This window comes from Xiphophorus couchianus, chromosome 23 (assembly GCF_001444195.1).
Source record: "Xiphophorus couchianus chromosome 23, X_couchianus-1.0, whole genome shotgun sequence".
In the NCBI taxonomy this organism is placed as follows: domain Eukaryota; kingdom Metazoa; phylum Chordata; class Actinopteri; order Cyprinodontiformes; family Poeciliidae; genus Xiphophorus; species Xiphophorus couchianus.
This window is the reverse complement of record NC_040250.1, coordinates 7,211,385-7,225,373: the sequence shown is the minus strand read 5'-3', so window position 1 is coordinate 7,225,373 and position 13,989 is coordinate 7,211,385. Positions and strand designations below refer to the sequence as shown.

The 13,989-nt window shown below is 37.7% G+C and overlaps 1 protein-coding gene across 7 annotated transcripts in view; it reads right to left on the bottom strand.

Moving 5' to 3' along the window:
• Positions 1–669: 669 nt before the first annotated feature.
• atp11c (ATPase phospholipid transporting 11C (ATP11C blood group)) overlaps positions 670–13,989 on the bottom strand; it is a 54,576-nt gene continuing 41,256 nt past the window's right edge. For 2 of the 7 annotated variants that reach the window (XM_028009268.1, XM_028009272.1), the window contains exons 15-31: positions 13,566–13,637; positions 13,408–13,481; positions 13,210–13,313; positions 12,943–13,124; positions 12,199–12,465; positions 11,507–11,684; positions 11,313–11,415; positions 11,069–11,214; positions 10,815–10,874; positions 9,690–9,817; positions 8,681–8,816; positions 8,520–8,585; positions 8,283–8,386; positions 8,034–8,193; positions 6,381–6,480; positions 4,432–4,463; positions 670–4,142 (exon numbers count right to left, since the gene is read on the bottom strand). In XM_028009268.1, coding sequence (XP_027865069.1) covers positions 6,385–6,480; positions 8,034–8,193; positions 8,283–8,386; positions 8,520–8,585; positions 8,681–8,816; positions 9,690–9,817; positions 10,815–10,874; positions 11,069–11,214; positions 11,313–11,415; positions 11,507–11,684; positions 12,199–12,465; positions 12,943–13,124; positions 13,210–13,313; positions 13,408–13,481; positions 13,566–13,637 — 1,876 coding nt within the window. In that variant the 3' untranslated portion in view covers positions 670–4,142; positions 4,432–4,463; positions 6,381–6,384. Of the gene's footprint in view, positions 4,143–4,431; positions 4,464–6,380; positions 6,481–7,194; positions 7,286–8,033; positions 8,194–8,282; positions 8,387–8,519; positions 8,586–8,680; positions 8,817–9,689; positions 9,818–10,814; positions 10,875–11,068; positions 11,215–11,312; positions 11,416–11,506; positions 11,685–12,198; positions 12,466–12,942; positions 13,125–13,209; positions 13,314–13,407; positions 13,482–13,565; positions 13,638–13,989 lie in introns of all 7 variants that reach the window. The other 5 variants (XM_028009271.1, XM_028009270.1, XM_028009269.1 and 2 more) reach the window with 5 other exon arrangements.

Here is a 13,989-nt window from a genome sequence, read left to right as displayed (position 1 = left end):
TCCCCTCCCCTCCCAGAGCATTAGTGCGTCAGCTCTGCACCGAGCAAAGCTCAAGAGTCCGCTCCTGACCGGCTGCCAGCTCCCTCCCTACTTTCCCTCACACTTCTTCATGCAGGCCTCACTGTTTAGGATGACTGCCTATCAGTTAATCTCCTGTTTTATTATGTAATAAATGCACGTTGAAAAGAACAGATTGACTGTTGAAAATAAACATCTTTCTCTCCCTCTGCCAACAAGTTTGGCCCATGTGAAACAGACTTTAATACAGAAATCACATTCAAAACCGCAGAACAAATAAGAAAGGGTGTCATTGTGTACATACTGTTACAGAGAGTCTTTCTCAGCTGAACTGCCCACTGCTCAGCCCACATCTCATCTAAATGGATCAGCACTCAGCAGCTTTATACACACTGAAGAGAAAGACACAGAGGTATGGAAATCTCAAATATCAGGCTGGAGGTTTTCTCCCTTTGAGGCCACACACGGAGCAGCGGCACGCCGACCTCATACTGCGGCCACTCAGCTGATCCAGCTTAGCCTCTCGGCCATCTCATTACTGCACAGCATCTGCTGAGGGTGGCTACAAACCCTGCACACACACACAAATCTTTGCACCAGACACAAACTGCTGACACACCTTCTACCATGATAAATCACAAAAGAAGGTTGTTTCTTTAAAACGTTCAGCTTTATTACAGAAAATCTTCCGTTATTTTTGATATTTCAAAGAGGTACATTCAGCTCGGAGGTTTGGAGTGATGAAGCTGGAGACTCAAAAGGCTGAAGGCGGCAAGGAATCCCTGCCTGAGGTGCCTGAAAGTGTCCACCTCCACAGACAGACAGACACTCACAGAGCCTCTTACTCTCTCTCTTTTCTTTTTTTTTCTTATATAATTTTTTTCTTTAAAAAAGTGCCTGGAAAAAAGTTGCATTAAAAATACAATCCATTCATTTTTAACAGGCAAAATATTAGATTCAAACATATTTAAGCTCTGAAAATAGCATTTCTGAAGTTATTTAAAGGTTTCTCATTTGCTAAAGCAGGCAGCCCCATCCAATGTGACCTTTTACTTCCTGTATTTTCAGTGACGGCTTAAGATTTTCCATTCTAAATCTTTTATCATAGTGAGTAACAATCTAAAGATTTAAACAAGAAAAACACACAAAGATTGTTACAAGAGCTGGGACACAAATCATAAGCAGTAATCAATTTTACATAAGTGTTACTGTTCTGGTCAAAAGTTTACATACACACTTCATCTGCAAGAGTGTTAATAATTTTGGGCTTTTAAAATGTTGAATTTCTAATCAACATTGTCAGAAGTATCTATATAGCCCCACTAATATTTGGTTAAATGTATTTTAGCTTCTCTGACTTTTTACAACCTTCTGGTGTTTTCTGAATTGGACATGTGAACATTCATCAAATCAGAACTGGACGAGCTCATTTAAATTGGTTGATTTCCTGGCACAGACAGCACAGTTTATACATTTTGAATATAATTAAATATTCCAGAATCCTTTTTAATCCTTTCCAAAACCAGTTTTGATGTGTGTTGGTTGGGATTGTTGTCCTGTAAGAACAAAGCTTAAAGCTGTCGATTTGAGGAGAAAAATTTAGATACATTCTCCTTCCTTCATGATTCCTATCAGTAATACTGGCAGTAAAACAATCCCACAGCATGATGCTACTACCACCAGGATTGATAGTTGATTTCTCAGGTTTAAAAGCTTCTTAGCCATTGGCAGTACAATTATATTATTATTCATCACTTTTTTTGTTTTTTTTTAGCATAGTCTCTGCTGCTATTCCTCGTCGTCTTGCACTGTCCCTTCTCTTATTTCAATTATTGATTTATTTTTGCACTCAACAAGGTAAAGGAAACTAATATTTTGTACATATATATATGCAACAATATGCATACAAACATAAAGTAAAAGTAACATAAAAAATAACAGATTCATCCTGTCAATGTTTTGTGATGTGTAACATAAATACGCATGATCATTTATCTTGAATTGACCCCAAACACGCCAAAACTAGTTCTGGAAGGTTAACTACAAACATCCTGAATGAGCCTCACTTCAGTCCCATTGAAAATCCAAGAATTAATCTTAAAGAAGGGCATATGATGAGAGTTAACCAAAAAGAAAAACATAATAAATGGTTTTTTATTTTAATCATAATGCTTATCGCTATTACAGTAGTGCCACAAAATAGCCATATATATATCCAATGTAATTAAAAATATCCTATACAAGTCCCACCACTGTCTATAAAGCTTCAAATTAACATCACATTAAGCCCACAGTGAGTGTATGTAAACCTATAGCCAGGACTGTACTTTACATAGGAAGATGAACAGAATTGGATATTGAATTGGGGAGCTGGGGGGTGTATTGGGAAGGGGCTGCCTGGTCTTTACAGACACAACACAGACTACTGAATGGGACTGATATTGTCTCGAGTTAGAGCCGGACAACAACACATGAGCTCCACTGGTACAAAGCTTAACATTCTCTGAATAATAAAAAGATACATGTAATAAAAATATAACCTCAGTGAGAAAAATTACACTTAATAATAAATATGGCAAGTAGATTTAATATGATAACGAGAGAAAGTAAAAGATATTACAAAAAGAGTATCAAAGTGTCTGAAATCATGTTATGTTTGGATGGAATGTATAAAGAACTACAGATTAAAAGTTAAAGGAGGAAATGTGAACAGTTCACGCTATCAGCACCTCACAGTGACTTTAAGCTGTGCTGATTCTACTCAAACACTTTCAAACCAAAACTCATCCAAGGAGACAAAATATAAACAATAATGATTATAAATATCTTATTTTTGTGTACAGTGTGAGATGATTATTGGCTATGTGACATTTCCTTATCTAACAGATACCGTATGCATGTGATTCGATTATAACTAACATGACCAGATTCATAACAAAGAAACCAGTTTCCCTAATAGTGCAGAAAATGTCAAACTGACCCGAATCAACGAAGTTCAAGTACACCTGTGCTTCTTTACACACAGGCATTTGTGGCTATTCTCATCCAACACATGTATGACCTTCTGTACAACACAAACACACGATATGCACAGAGGCCTGTCACCATAAAGGCCCAACCTGATTGCACTACGTTCATCAATTTGGCTTTGAGCAGATGTTAACATACATGTCTAAGCTATGTACCTTACAGCACATGTATTAATTTTCCTGTCTCCTACTAGAACCTATTAAATTATCTTTGAGGCTAGAAGATTTCAGCTCACGCGCCAAGTAACGTTTCATTGCTGGAGCGTGCTTTGAGTCTTAAACCTATTGCTCAATCTCACACAAACACACTTTTTTGGGCTGAGTAATAATATTTGACCTTTCTTATAAATTATCATTTGAAACTCCTCTTTATCCACAAAAACAAAGAAATAAGCTAAAACTACACTAACAGTCTGTGTGCTGCTTTCAGCTGCACTGATATCACATTTAGTAATGTTTTACCTGGGATGATTTGGATTGGAAGGTGTGAATATTTAATTAAATATGAAAATAATTAAAGAAAAGGAAAGAAATATTGCAAAAATACAAGTGCAGTGATTAAGTTTAAATAAGATTTGCAAAACACAGTGACTAAATATCAGAGAAGTGTTTTTTTCTTTAGCCTTCATGCAGATGTACCATTCTTAAGAGTGGATATTACAACTGCTTAATGGATCAAAGTAGTTGTACTTAGCTACTGGCAAGGCAGCGCTTATTTGTAAGCAAATATCAAAAAAGTAAAAGGAAGAAGACTCATGCCCATCATCGGAGTTATTTTTATAAAATATAGAAGAGCACTGCTCTGCAGGCATGCGCTGAGCAACGTGACTGGGCAAAAACAAACAAAAAAAGGAACAGAAGTCAAAAGACTTCAAAAACAATTCCAACTTCTCCCCCAAGTCTTTAAATTTCTATGATGTTTTTCATCCTCTTCATCTTGATCTCTTGTTTCATCTTTTAATATTTCTCCACCCTTTGAAGTTGCTTTCGCTACGAAAGAAAATCAAAATGAGGAGGATTTCAGTGCCGTGTCCAGGCTGCCTTTTACTCGCGCTCCTTCAGGTGCTTGTAGGAAAGTGGTGTGACAGCAGCGATCTGGAAACAACACAAGATGACAGACTTTTACTTTGTGCTTTCAATCATGAGCTGGAGGCGACAGGAGAAAATTGAGCCATGTAACGAGCTTAAAACACCACAGAATCAACAGTGAGTGGCTACAAAACAATGAAGAAGAAAGCTACAGTGATTACAACATCATCACCACCACTGATAGCTGACACACATTAGTAAAGAAAATCATCCCGTTTTCCCCTCATGTCAGCTGATCTATTGAAGCTGAGAAGGCAGATCACCACACACAGTTAGCGCTACCGTTGAGGTTTACCTGGAAGCTTGTAGGAGGCCACCCTCTGCCAGCTAGAGGGAGAATAAAAACCAGGTTAAAAGTCAAACATTCTTACAAGAAGCTGTGTGCTACTGCGAGGCAGCCAGGGACACTGGTGAACAGTGGTAGTGAAGTGTGACCAGTCTCCTTAGCATTATGTTCAGGGGACAGACAGGTATGAATGTACAATGCCCTGTTAAGATTATTAACTGAAATTTTTTGCATTTTGTCTTTTAACAACAACAACAATCTCCTATGTAAATTATTGTGATTTTATGTAATAGACCAAATCAGATTAGTGCATAACTGTGATGAGGATGAAAAATTACACATTGATTTGGACATTAGATATAACTGAAAAACGTTTCACAGTATAAGGGTTTCACATCAGTCGATATCAATGATTATTGATTAGTTTTTGTTTTAAATATCTGAAACACTGCCAAACTGGTGACGTAGTCTTTTCAATGTTTTATCCACCTTCCTCTCTAGCTGTCGCACTCATTTTGTCCCTTCACTCCATATTGCTGTTTTAAAATTTTTACACAGTTATGAAGCACGGAGACAAAACCTTAAACTGCTGCTGCGCAAGTTACTCAACAGATTGTTGCTAGGTAACCAAAGAGCGAGTGAGTTCATGCTACCAACCTTGCTCAGCTAGCTGTGACAAGTTTAGTGGCTAAAGTCTTTCCTCTGCCTACATCTCCCAGAATGCTTTGTGGCTCTGGGTCGGAACTCAGCGAAATTATTGAACATTATATCAAATGTATTATCTACTAATACTGATTATGTGTCTATCACATCTGGACACATCTCTCATCTATCTAAGTTTGGGGTGTCATCTCATAACATGAGCATCTCTCAAAATACTCCACAGCTATTTTCCTGACCTGCCTGGTATTCATCAATGTCCTCTAACAAACCTCTGAAGACTTCACAGAACAGCTGAATCCTAACGATAATTGGCTGACGTAGATTTCACTTAGAGGTCCCAGAGTAAAGGGGGGCAAATATAGTTGCGTAATACAAGTTTCAGATTTTTATTGGTTTGATTTAAAAAAGGGTTTCCTTCCAGTGTATAATCATGTTTATCTTTGTGTTACATACAATCTTTAAATACTTTAAAGTTTGACTGTAAAAAGACAAGATGTAAAAAAATTTCAGATAGTATAAATCCTTTAGCAAGGTTGTATAAAAACACATTGAGGGACAAAGGAGTTTTCGGAAGTTTTATCCATTTTTTCCTTTGTAATTTGGATGTCTGCACCCTATAATTCAGCAACATTTAGGCTAAGTTTGTGTCAGAGTAACTTCATGCACCAAACCCAAGGATAACAAGCACAAATGCATCCATTATTAACCAAACAAATAAGCAGGCGATGAATAACAGAGATGACCTAACCCAAAGAAACAAAGGCAACATTGCAAATGGCACAAGAATGCTGGAAAGTGGAGCAGTACAGTGACCAGCCCTGTGGTTTGACACCACGAGATAGGAAGGAAAAAGGAGGACAGCTCAGACTCCAAATCAGGAGAACAACTGACTGGAAGAAAGTAAATAAAGACGGAGACATCAGAAGGACATGCAAATAGAAATTTAAGCTTTGCATCAAAAGGAAGGCTGAAAGGAGCATGTGTCTGTGCAAAAATGTGAACCCAAGTTTGCAATCATAGATGAAACACATGCATTATTTAACCATATCATACGAGAGTTTTGGTCCAGAATGACAGAAATATAATAAGTGCCTCTCTTCAGCCAGCCTAATTCAGCTTTCACAACACAGACAAGAAGAAAAACACTTGTTCATTATTAAATATGTTTTATAGGCCATTGGGGTTTTGATTACCTTATTAGAACTTAGCATTAAAAATAAGATGAGCAGCTAGAGGGGTTTAAAATCAAACACGAGTCCCCGATTAAGTTGAATGACCTAAAAGTGGGATGGTACCTGTTTAAATGACAGTATTGGATTCATCTGAAAAGGTTCTCGTGAGCAGGGGCCTGGCTGAAGACTGGGGAGACTGGGGGTCCCCCGCACTCGACTTTTTCTAGAAGGGTGAGGCAGAACACACTGTTGACTTCACTACGCCGCCAGGCACAAACATGCTTCTCCGTATTCTCCTTCCTCTAGCACACTTACACACAAACATATACATTCACACGAGACTAAAAGTAGACAAATAAGAGTAGACAACTCTTGGCAAAAAAAACCTTCAGTTAAACAATTTTTTATAATGTATTTTTTCATATACTTGGATATTTCTCAAAACAAAATTCATGAGACTAAACACAGAACAAGCTGTGGGCTGTGGGTTGAGGATCCAGGATGAGGTTGTGGACTCGTGCCTCATGCAGTTGCGTTTGGGTGCTTTGAGGTGCTGTAGTCACCCAGCGGGACATGCAGAGGCAGCAGGCATTGGAGCAGCAAGGCAGCTGGGAGGAGACACTGAATAATAAAACTGTACAGACAAGAATGAAAGACTGACTGCACGCACAGCACAGACTGCCTGTCCTACTCCACACTGCAGGAAGAGCTGGTAGCACACCCCTCCGCCCAATTTAATAAATTATAACTAGATTAAGCCATTTGAGTCAAAGTTTAAAACAGAGGCTTCCAAGCCAGCTTGAATAAATTTATATAAGGAAGGAGACAGTGGGAGAGGGAGGACACAGTGAGAAGGAAACAAGCAAGTTTCCAAGCAAACAGAAAATCCTCAGAACGAGAATAAAGTTTAAATGTCAACAGAGAGAAAACAGGAGACCTCAGTCGCTCCATGAGAAGCTGTGAGTGCTAGCTGTCTGAGACAGCATGAAGATAGTAGAAGTCCCCGAGGACGGAAGGCGATGCTTCATCTTTGGGGAGGAAAGTACAGAGAGGAAGAGAAGGAAAAATAGGAAGGTGACAGGTAAGAATGTGTGACAGTACAGAGAAGTCAGATTGGAAACTAAAAAAAGTCAAGGTAAATAGAAGAACCAAGAACCAAGTATTTGAAAATCAGACTGGAAGGAAATCAGTTAATCATAGATGTAACAGTACTACAAATCAAGCAAATCTTACATTTTCAATGATGGTATATAAGAGTAAAAATTATAAAATACCCCTAAGACTCCAGCAAATGTACCCTGTAATTCCAGTGCAAACATAAGACTGACAGGATGGAAACAGGAAAGATTTGTTTTCATTTACCTGGTTCTATCAATTAGTATGAGTGACTCTTCTTTGCATTTTAAAGGTAAAAAAACTTTTGATAATGCTTTACCTCCTACAAAATTTCTAACAAATTCAAAATTACACAATTTTCCAGACTTAAATGTAGAAAGTACCTAATTTTTCAACAAACAGTTATTACTGTGAATAATTAGAGATTTTAGAGAAAATAGAGATAGCTAGTCATAACAGCTACCTGTGAAACTTAGCACTAGCTGTAAATATCAGTCATAAATCTAGTCAAACATCCTTCAAAATGTATTCCAAATGACTCAACTAGAAAATGTACCAACATAGCCCTGAGGAAACAAATTCATTTGCTAAAGTGAGCGTTGAAAGTACACAGAAAAAAAAAAAAAAATCGGTGGGTGTGTACATGCAGTTCAGCGTTACCTGTCGAGCGTGGGGTCCACGGGGCTTGCGGAGCACCACAAGCAGGATCTCTGGCAGTAGACTGAGGAGGATGAGCAAGATGATGACGAGCCACGCTGACACAGAGCTCAGCATGTTGGCAAACACAAAGTACAAACGCTGGTGCTTCAGGAAAGGCCTGCTGAAGAATACACACTTCAGATCACATTACCTGTTTCTGATAGCTGACAAAAGGTCAGCTGCAACAAACTTTTGTGTGAATTTTCTGACCATATGATTCCTCCCCAGAAGAAGCTGAAAAACACATAAAAAGCCAGGGAGCCCCATATTACAAAGTGGTTGATCCATGTCCAATGCCGTGTGTCCAGAGCCAGCTGTAAAAAATAGGAGAAGTTGATTAAAAACTACACACAAAAAACATGTTTACACCACAAAATCCTAATTTTACTCTACTTTTAGTCTCTTGTTTGTGTTAAAGTTACAGCTTAGAACAGGGAATACATTTACCTTTAGCGTTACAGTGAAGACGAGGACAGTGAACACAATGGTTCCATATGACCAGTTTCCAAAAACCTGAATCCAAAAAAGACAAACAGGATGTGGTGAGGAGACGGAGATTAATCCATCAGTTTGTCTCATTTATGTTCAGCAGTTGAGTGAAATCAAACCTGGCCGTTGTCCTGCAGAGCTGGGTTACTGAACAAAAACCGAACACCAAAGAAGAAGACCAATCCATGGAAGATTCCAAGTGCAGTCCAATAAAGGAATAGCTTCCACCGCAACATTGCATTCTTAGCAATGTCTCTGAAATTAATTAAAAGGGAGGGGGGGAAAAAAAAAATCACACAGTAACTTTATAAAAATTTACAACAGTGAGTCCAGGGTATGTTGTTTAGAGTTAATTAAGTAGCTTTTAAATACTTTTAAATATATATTTCTAATTGGATTTTTTTATTAAAAGCACTATAAAAGTGGAGCTGAGGGACCAAAACCGAACCTTTATTTTACAGAGGCTAAACTTAAAGTTCTAGTCAAAGGTTTACAAGCATTCATCTGCATGAATATCAAGTTTTAATGTTGAATTTGAACAGTTTTTTTAGTATAAAACAAATGAATAGATAAGATAAAACTGTGGTGATTTAAAAAAAAAAAGAACTGGGTGGACAAGTTTGAATCTTTGGCGTATTTTCTCAAATCCACTGTCAAAATTATACATGAAGGCTGAAATATACATGCACTCCCACATCTTCTTAAATGTCCTATGGCAACCACATAACTTCTGCAGCCATCATCATCATAGTTCTGGTTAGATATTTAACTACTATTACTGGAAGAACTGGCAGAGTTAATTTAAATTGGTTGCTTTCCTGGCATGAAAAACCCTTTCAAAGATGAACCAAACTTCAATAAAGTTTACTTCATGGTTATGAAAAAGTCATTCATTTATACATTTATTCAGTCGTTAATAAACCCAGTAATTAGGTATACTTACTTAAGCATGTCTGTATAATGGATTTGGGAAAATTGTTAAAGGTTGGTTGTTTAATTTTACAGTCTATTCACAAAAAATATTAATAATGGATAGTTCAAAACCCTAAATCAATTTGAAAATAATGAGCACATGAAAACCACTAACAAGACCTACACTTTTAAAAAGGTGCAATACCACCAACTTACCTGTAGAGGGTGGAGTGTTCCAAAAGAACCTCAATGCAAATGTGCTGCTCCAAAAGGCTGTAAGCCAGGATGGGCATAGAGGTGAAGCAGATGTTGTACATCGTCAGATAGGCTGCATCGTACAGGGGCTGGGGAGGACGGAGCAGGAGGAAGGGTTGAAGGGGGAGGATGGAGGAAGGAGGAGAAGGGGTGGGGTGTCTGGGGATTAATATAAAGGAGTAGAAAAAAACTCAAAACACCTATATGTCTTAAAAGGAAGCCATCTGAGGAAGCATAAATATTACTTTCAGGAACTTATAACAGATCTGTTTGTGGGTCACAAGAAAGAATAGCAGAGGCATGAAAAAGTGTTTGAAGCTTTACAGACTTTTTCATTTTTGCATTTTTAGCACTTAGAGTCAGTGATATTTCAGTAAATATAAGTGATTATGTTGTTTGGAAGGGGAAAAAATCTAAACCAATCTTTCCCTACATGAAAATATAATTTGAGAGAAGAAAAAAAAAAACAACCACACACCAATAGTAAAGCATAGTGGTGGCAGTGTGATGGTCTTGGTATGATTTGCTTCTGCAAGGCCTGAAAAACTTGCCTCAATTGATGTAACTATGAATTATACTCTATTGGAAAACATCCATCAATCATCTTGCCTTAAGATCAAGCATACTTGGGCTTTGATCTAAATGATCCAAAACACACCAACAAGACATGGTCGAAAATCCTCCAATGTTAGTTTGGACAGTTTTTTTTTCCCCTCAATAAAAAAGAAAGATGATTTAAAAACTGCAGTTTTAGATTTCTCAGGTGTTTTCTTTGTCTTATATTAAAACCTGGTTATCAGAGTGACAAAAAGAAATAAAAACAGAAGAAATCTGTAAGTGCAAATATTTTTTCACACCACTGCATTTTCCCTGTGGTGCAACCATAACAAAATTCTTGTTATAACTTCATAATAGTTTGATTGCACAAACACATCACCAGGATTGTGATGTATGGATTTTTATTATTTCAACAGAAGTCAAAGGTCACAGGGCCAGTGGGGGTGGGGTAATTTGAGGAAAACGGGCTCAGTCACCTTTAATGATCGTAACATTTTCAAACCTCATTGTCGCTAAGGAAAAACTCACTTGCTGGGAATATCCACAGAAGAACTGGTACAGAAACTGAGGTAAGATGAAGCAAAGATTCTGTGGTAAAAAAAATATAATAAGAAAAAGTTGTTCAAAGTTATGAGTAGTTTAATTTTAACTCAAAGGTTTGTTGTTTTGTTATTTCTAGAAAATGTCTCGCAAAAAGTAACTGATTAATACATGTTTTGAATATGAATACAGCAAGCAGCAAGTCATTAGAACATTAAAAAGGCAAAATCAGTTTTGGTTACCTTGTAAAAGAAGTACTGCACTAGGTGTGCAATGCGAACGTAGTAAAGATGTCCATGAGCCAACAAAAGTTTCTTGAGGTGTTTGAGTTTGGGGATAGCGTAATCACTGTTCTTTACTGCCTGCCGACCCTCTTTACCCTTAATACCTGAAACACCAGGGCCAAACAAAGACAAAGATATACAGAGGGTCAACGTAACCTGCACCAAATGATAGCAGTTCCCCACATTTACATTGATTTCTTACCAATGCCAACATGAGCTTCCAAGATCATGCTAACATCATTTGCTCCATCACCAACGGAAAGAGTAATTGGGTTGCCTTTGGAGTTCTTCACCAGTTTAACAATCTACAGATAGGAATAAAACAGAGAGCTAAATGTTGCCAAGCTTTTGTTGTAAAACTGATAAATCCACTTTACTGAAATAACCGGATCTGACCTGAGCCTTCTGCAGAGGGGCCATGCGGCAGCAGAGAACAGCCGTGCAGTTCTGACAGATCTGCAGAAACAGGTTCTTGTATCTTCTGGAGTTTGGTTCAGAGGAAGAGCTGAGAACCATCGACAAAGAAGCTCCATCGATGATGAAACCGTAATCATGTCCGGCTACAGACCAACTCCTGCAATAAACAGCAGGAAAAAAAGGAAGGAGCTACAACTTCTGATACAAAAACCTTTTAATAACTTTACACAACTTCTTCACATTTTGTTGTTCCACAAACATAATATTCAAAGGGTTGCTATTTTTTTCCTGTGCAGCGTTGATGAGAAGATGTATCAAAGTGAGAACGTATGGCAAAATTTGAAAAATGATTTTCTCAAGCACTTACCATCCAATTTGAGCTTGAGCTGTATCGCAAATAAAAATGGGAAAAATTGCTAGTCCTTAGATGTGCATAGCTGTCTTAAAACATGTATAGCTGTAACTGTATTAGTGACTCAGGGTATAGTCTCACATTTGAGATGTTTATTTGTAGAACATTTAAGAACTATGAATCATTTTCCTTCCACTTTGCAGATTTGTGTTGGTCTATCGCACAAAATCTCCATAAAACACATTAAATTTTGTGGTTGTAATGAGACAAAATGTGAAAACGTTTAGTGTTTCTTATTTTGTAATGGTAAGATACCAACCTAGTAATTCCTAATTTCACAGGTGGGGCATCTTGAACAGCTTTCTTATGGTACTCAAGTAACAGATCATGCAGCCTTTCCTCCCGACTCCTTCCTCCATCCTCAAGAGTGCGCAGCGTTAGCTCCAGCAGTTCTGTGTTTTTCTTAAACAATCCACAAGCATAGCAGGTGGACTTGGCCGTCTCCATCTTGTCCCCCGTCAGAACCCAGACCTTCATGCCCGCTCCCTGCAGAGCTTCCATGGTCTGTGCCGCCTCATCCTGAAGCCTTTTGGGCAAAAAGAGATACATTAGAGGAGAATGAGCACACTTTGCTAAGTAAAACACAAAAAAGGAGTTATGCCCATTTATGTTAATTGTGTCCAACAAGTTGAGCTAAATTGATCAATATTTTGGAAGTTTTGTTTTATTAATAATGAAAATATTTAACATATAAAACCAATAATTTGTTTTAGCATTTTGAAATCTTAAGATTGTGAAGCAGTACATAACCACTTGGTGGCAGTGTAAGACGATAAAGAGTTATTGGCACAAGCTAATGTTAAAGAAAATTTAACAGAAGGAACTCCTAACTAAGACAAAAGAAGGGCACTTAGAAAACCTTGTCAATAGCTTTAGATTTTAAATTAGGTCATTTGTAACTTATAAAACCTTTTAAAGTAAAATACGATCTGGATGACAGGACATGCTTTTTAAAACACTACTTCATCAGTGTTTGACTACAGTATGTGGAGTTAGCACCCACTGATCTTCCACAGCAGTAGCTCCTATTAAAATCATATCAGTCTCCACTCGGTTGTAAACAGCCATAAGCTTCTCCTCTCTGTCCTGGAGAGCCAGTCTAGCTTCTCTCAAGTCTGCATCTGCCCTGGCGTATTCCTGTGCGTTGAGATGTTTGTAGGCTACACACAATGTGCGATAGCCATCCTGAACAGAGAGAAAAAACAATGTTGCCACAGAAAACCTTGACACTGTTTGGAGAAGAAGCTACAACAGTTTCTTTTTCACTCACGGTTGCGTTGCGTTCCACATGCATGCGTATCCTCTCCACCTCCTCCTGTCTGACTTGAGGGAACATAGAAGAATCTGCCCCCTTACAGAAAAGCAATATGTCACCTGAACACAAACAGAAACAATTACAGACACGGTGAACATGGAAAATCAACAGTAAATCAAATAAAAATGCAGCAAATTAAAGTCTTCAGCTCACCTGTTTTGGATCTGACCATTACACTCATCCGCCTTCTCACAGGGTCAAAGTTTAACACATGAAGTAGTTCATACCTTAAAGTAACGCAAAACTGAAATTAAGTTTTTTTTAAAAATACACAAGCATCAATTATGACAATCCAAATGTTACTGACTTACGTTTCAACATCTTTATTCCTGTTAAGAATTTTCATGTTTTTACTTTCAAGGCCCAGAAACGTGAAGCCATACCTGCAGATGGAGACAAATGACTGAAAATGTGCCACTTCTTACTCATGTGTTTGTGTGATACATTTTACTTTGGGCTAAATTTGATAATTTAGTTCAGTACTCTTAAAACTACTTAACACTCAAAATTCAGTATCTTAGAAAATATAAATATTACACACCATCATTCAATAACTTCTCAATGCAGACATAATATTGTCCTAGTGAATCATGTGTGAGACTGCTGACTTGACAGTAATAGTCACAAAACCTCATTATTTAAGACGCTGACTGTTCAAAGTTCAGTATTAAAGCATATTAATGCAAAATTAGGGGGAAGGAAAACATGTCGTAACAGCAACAAATCCAACTCTGA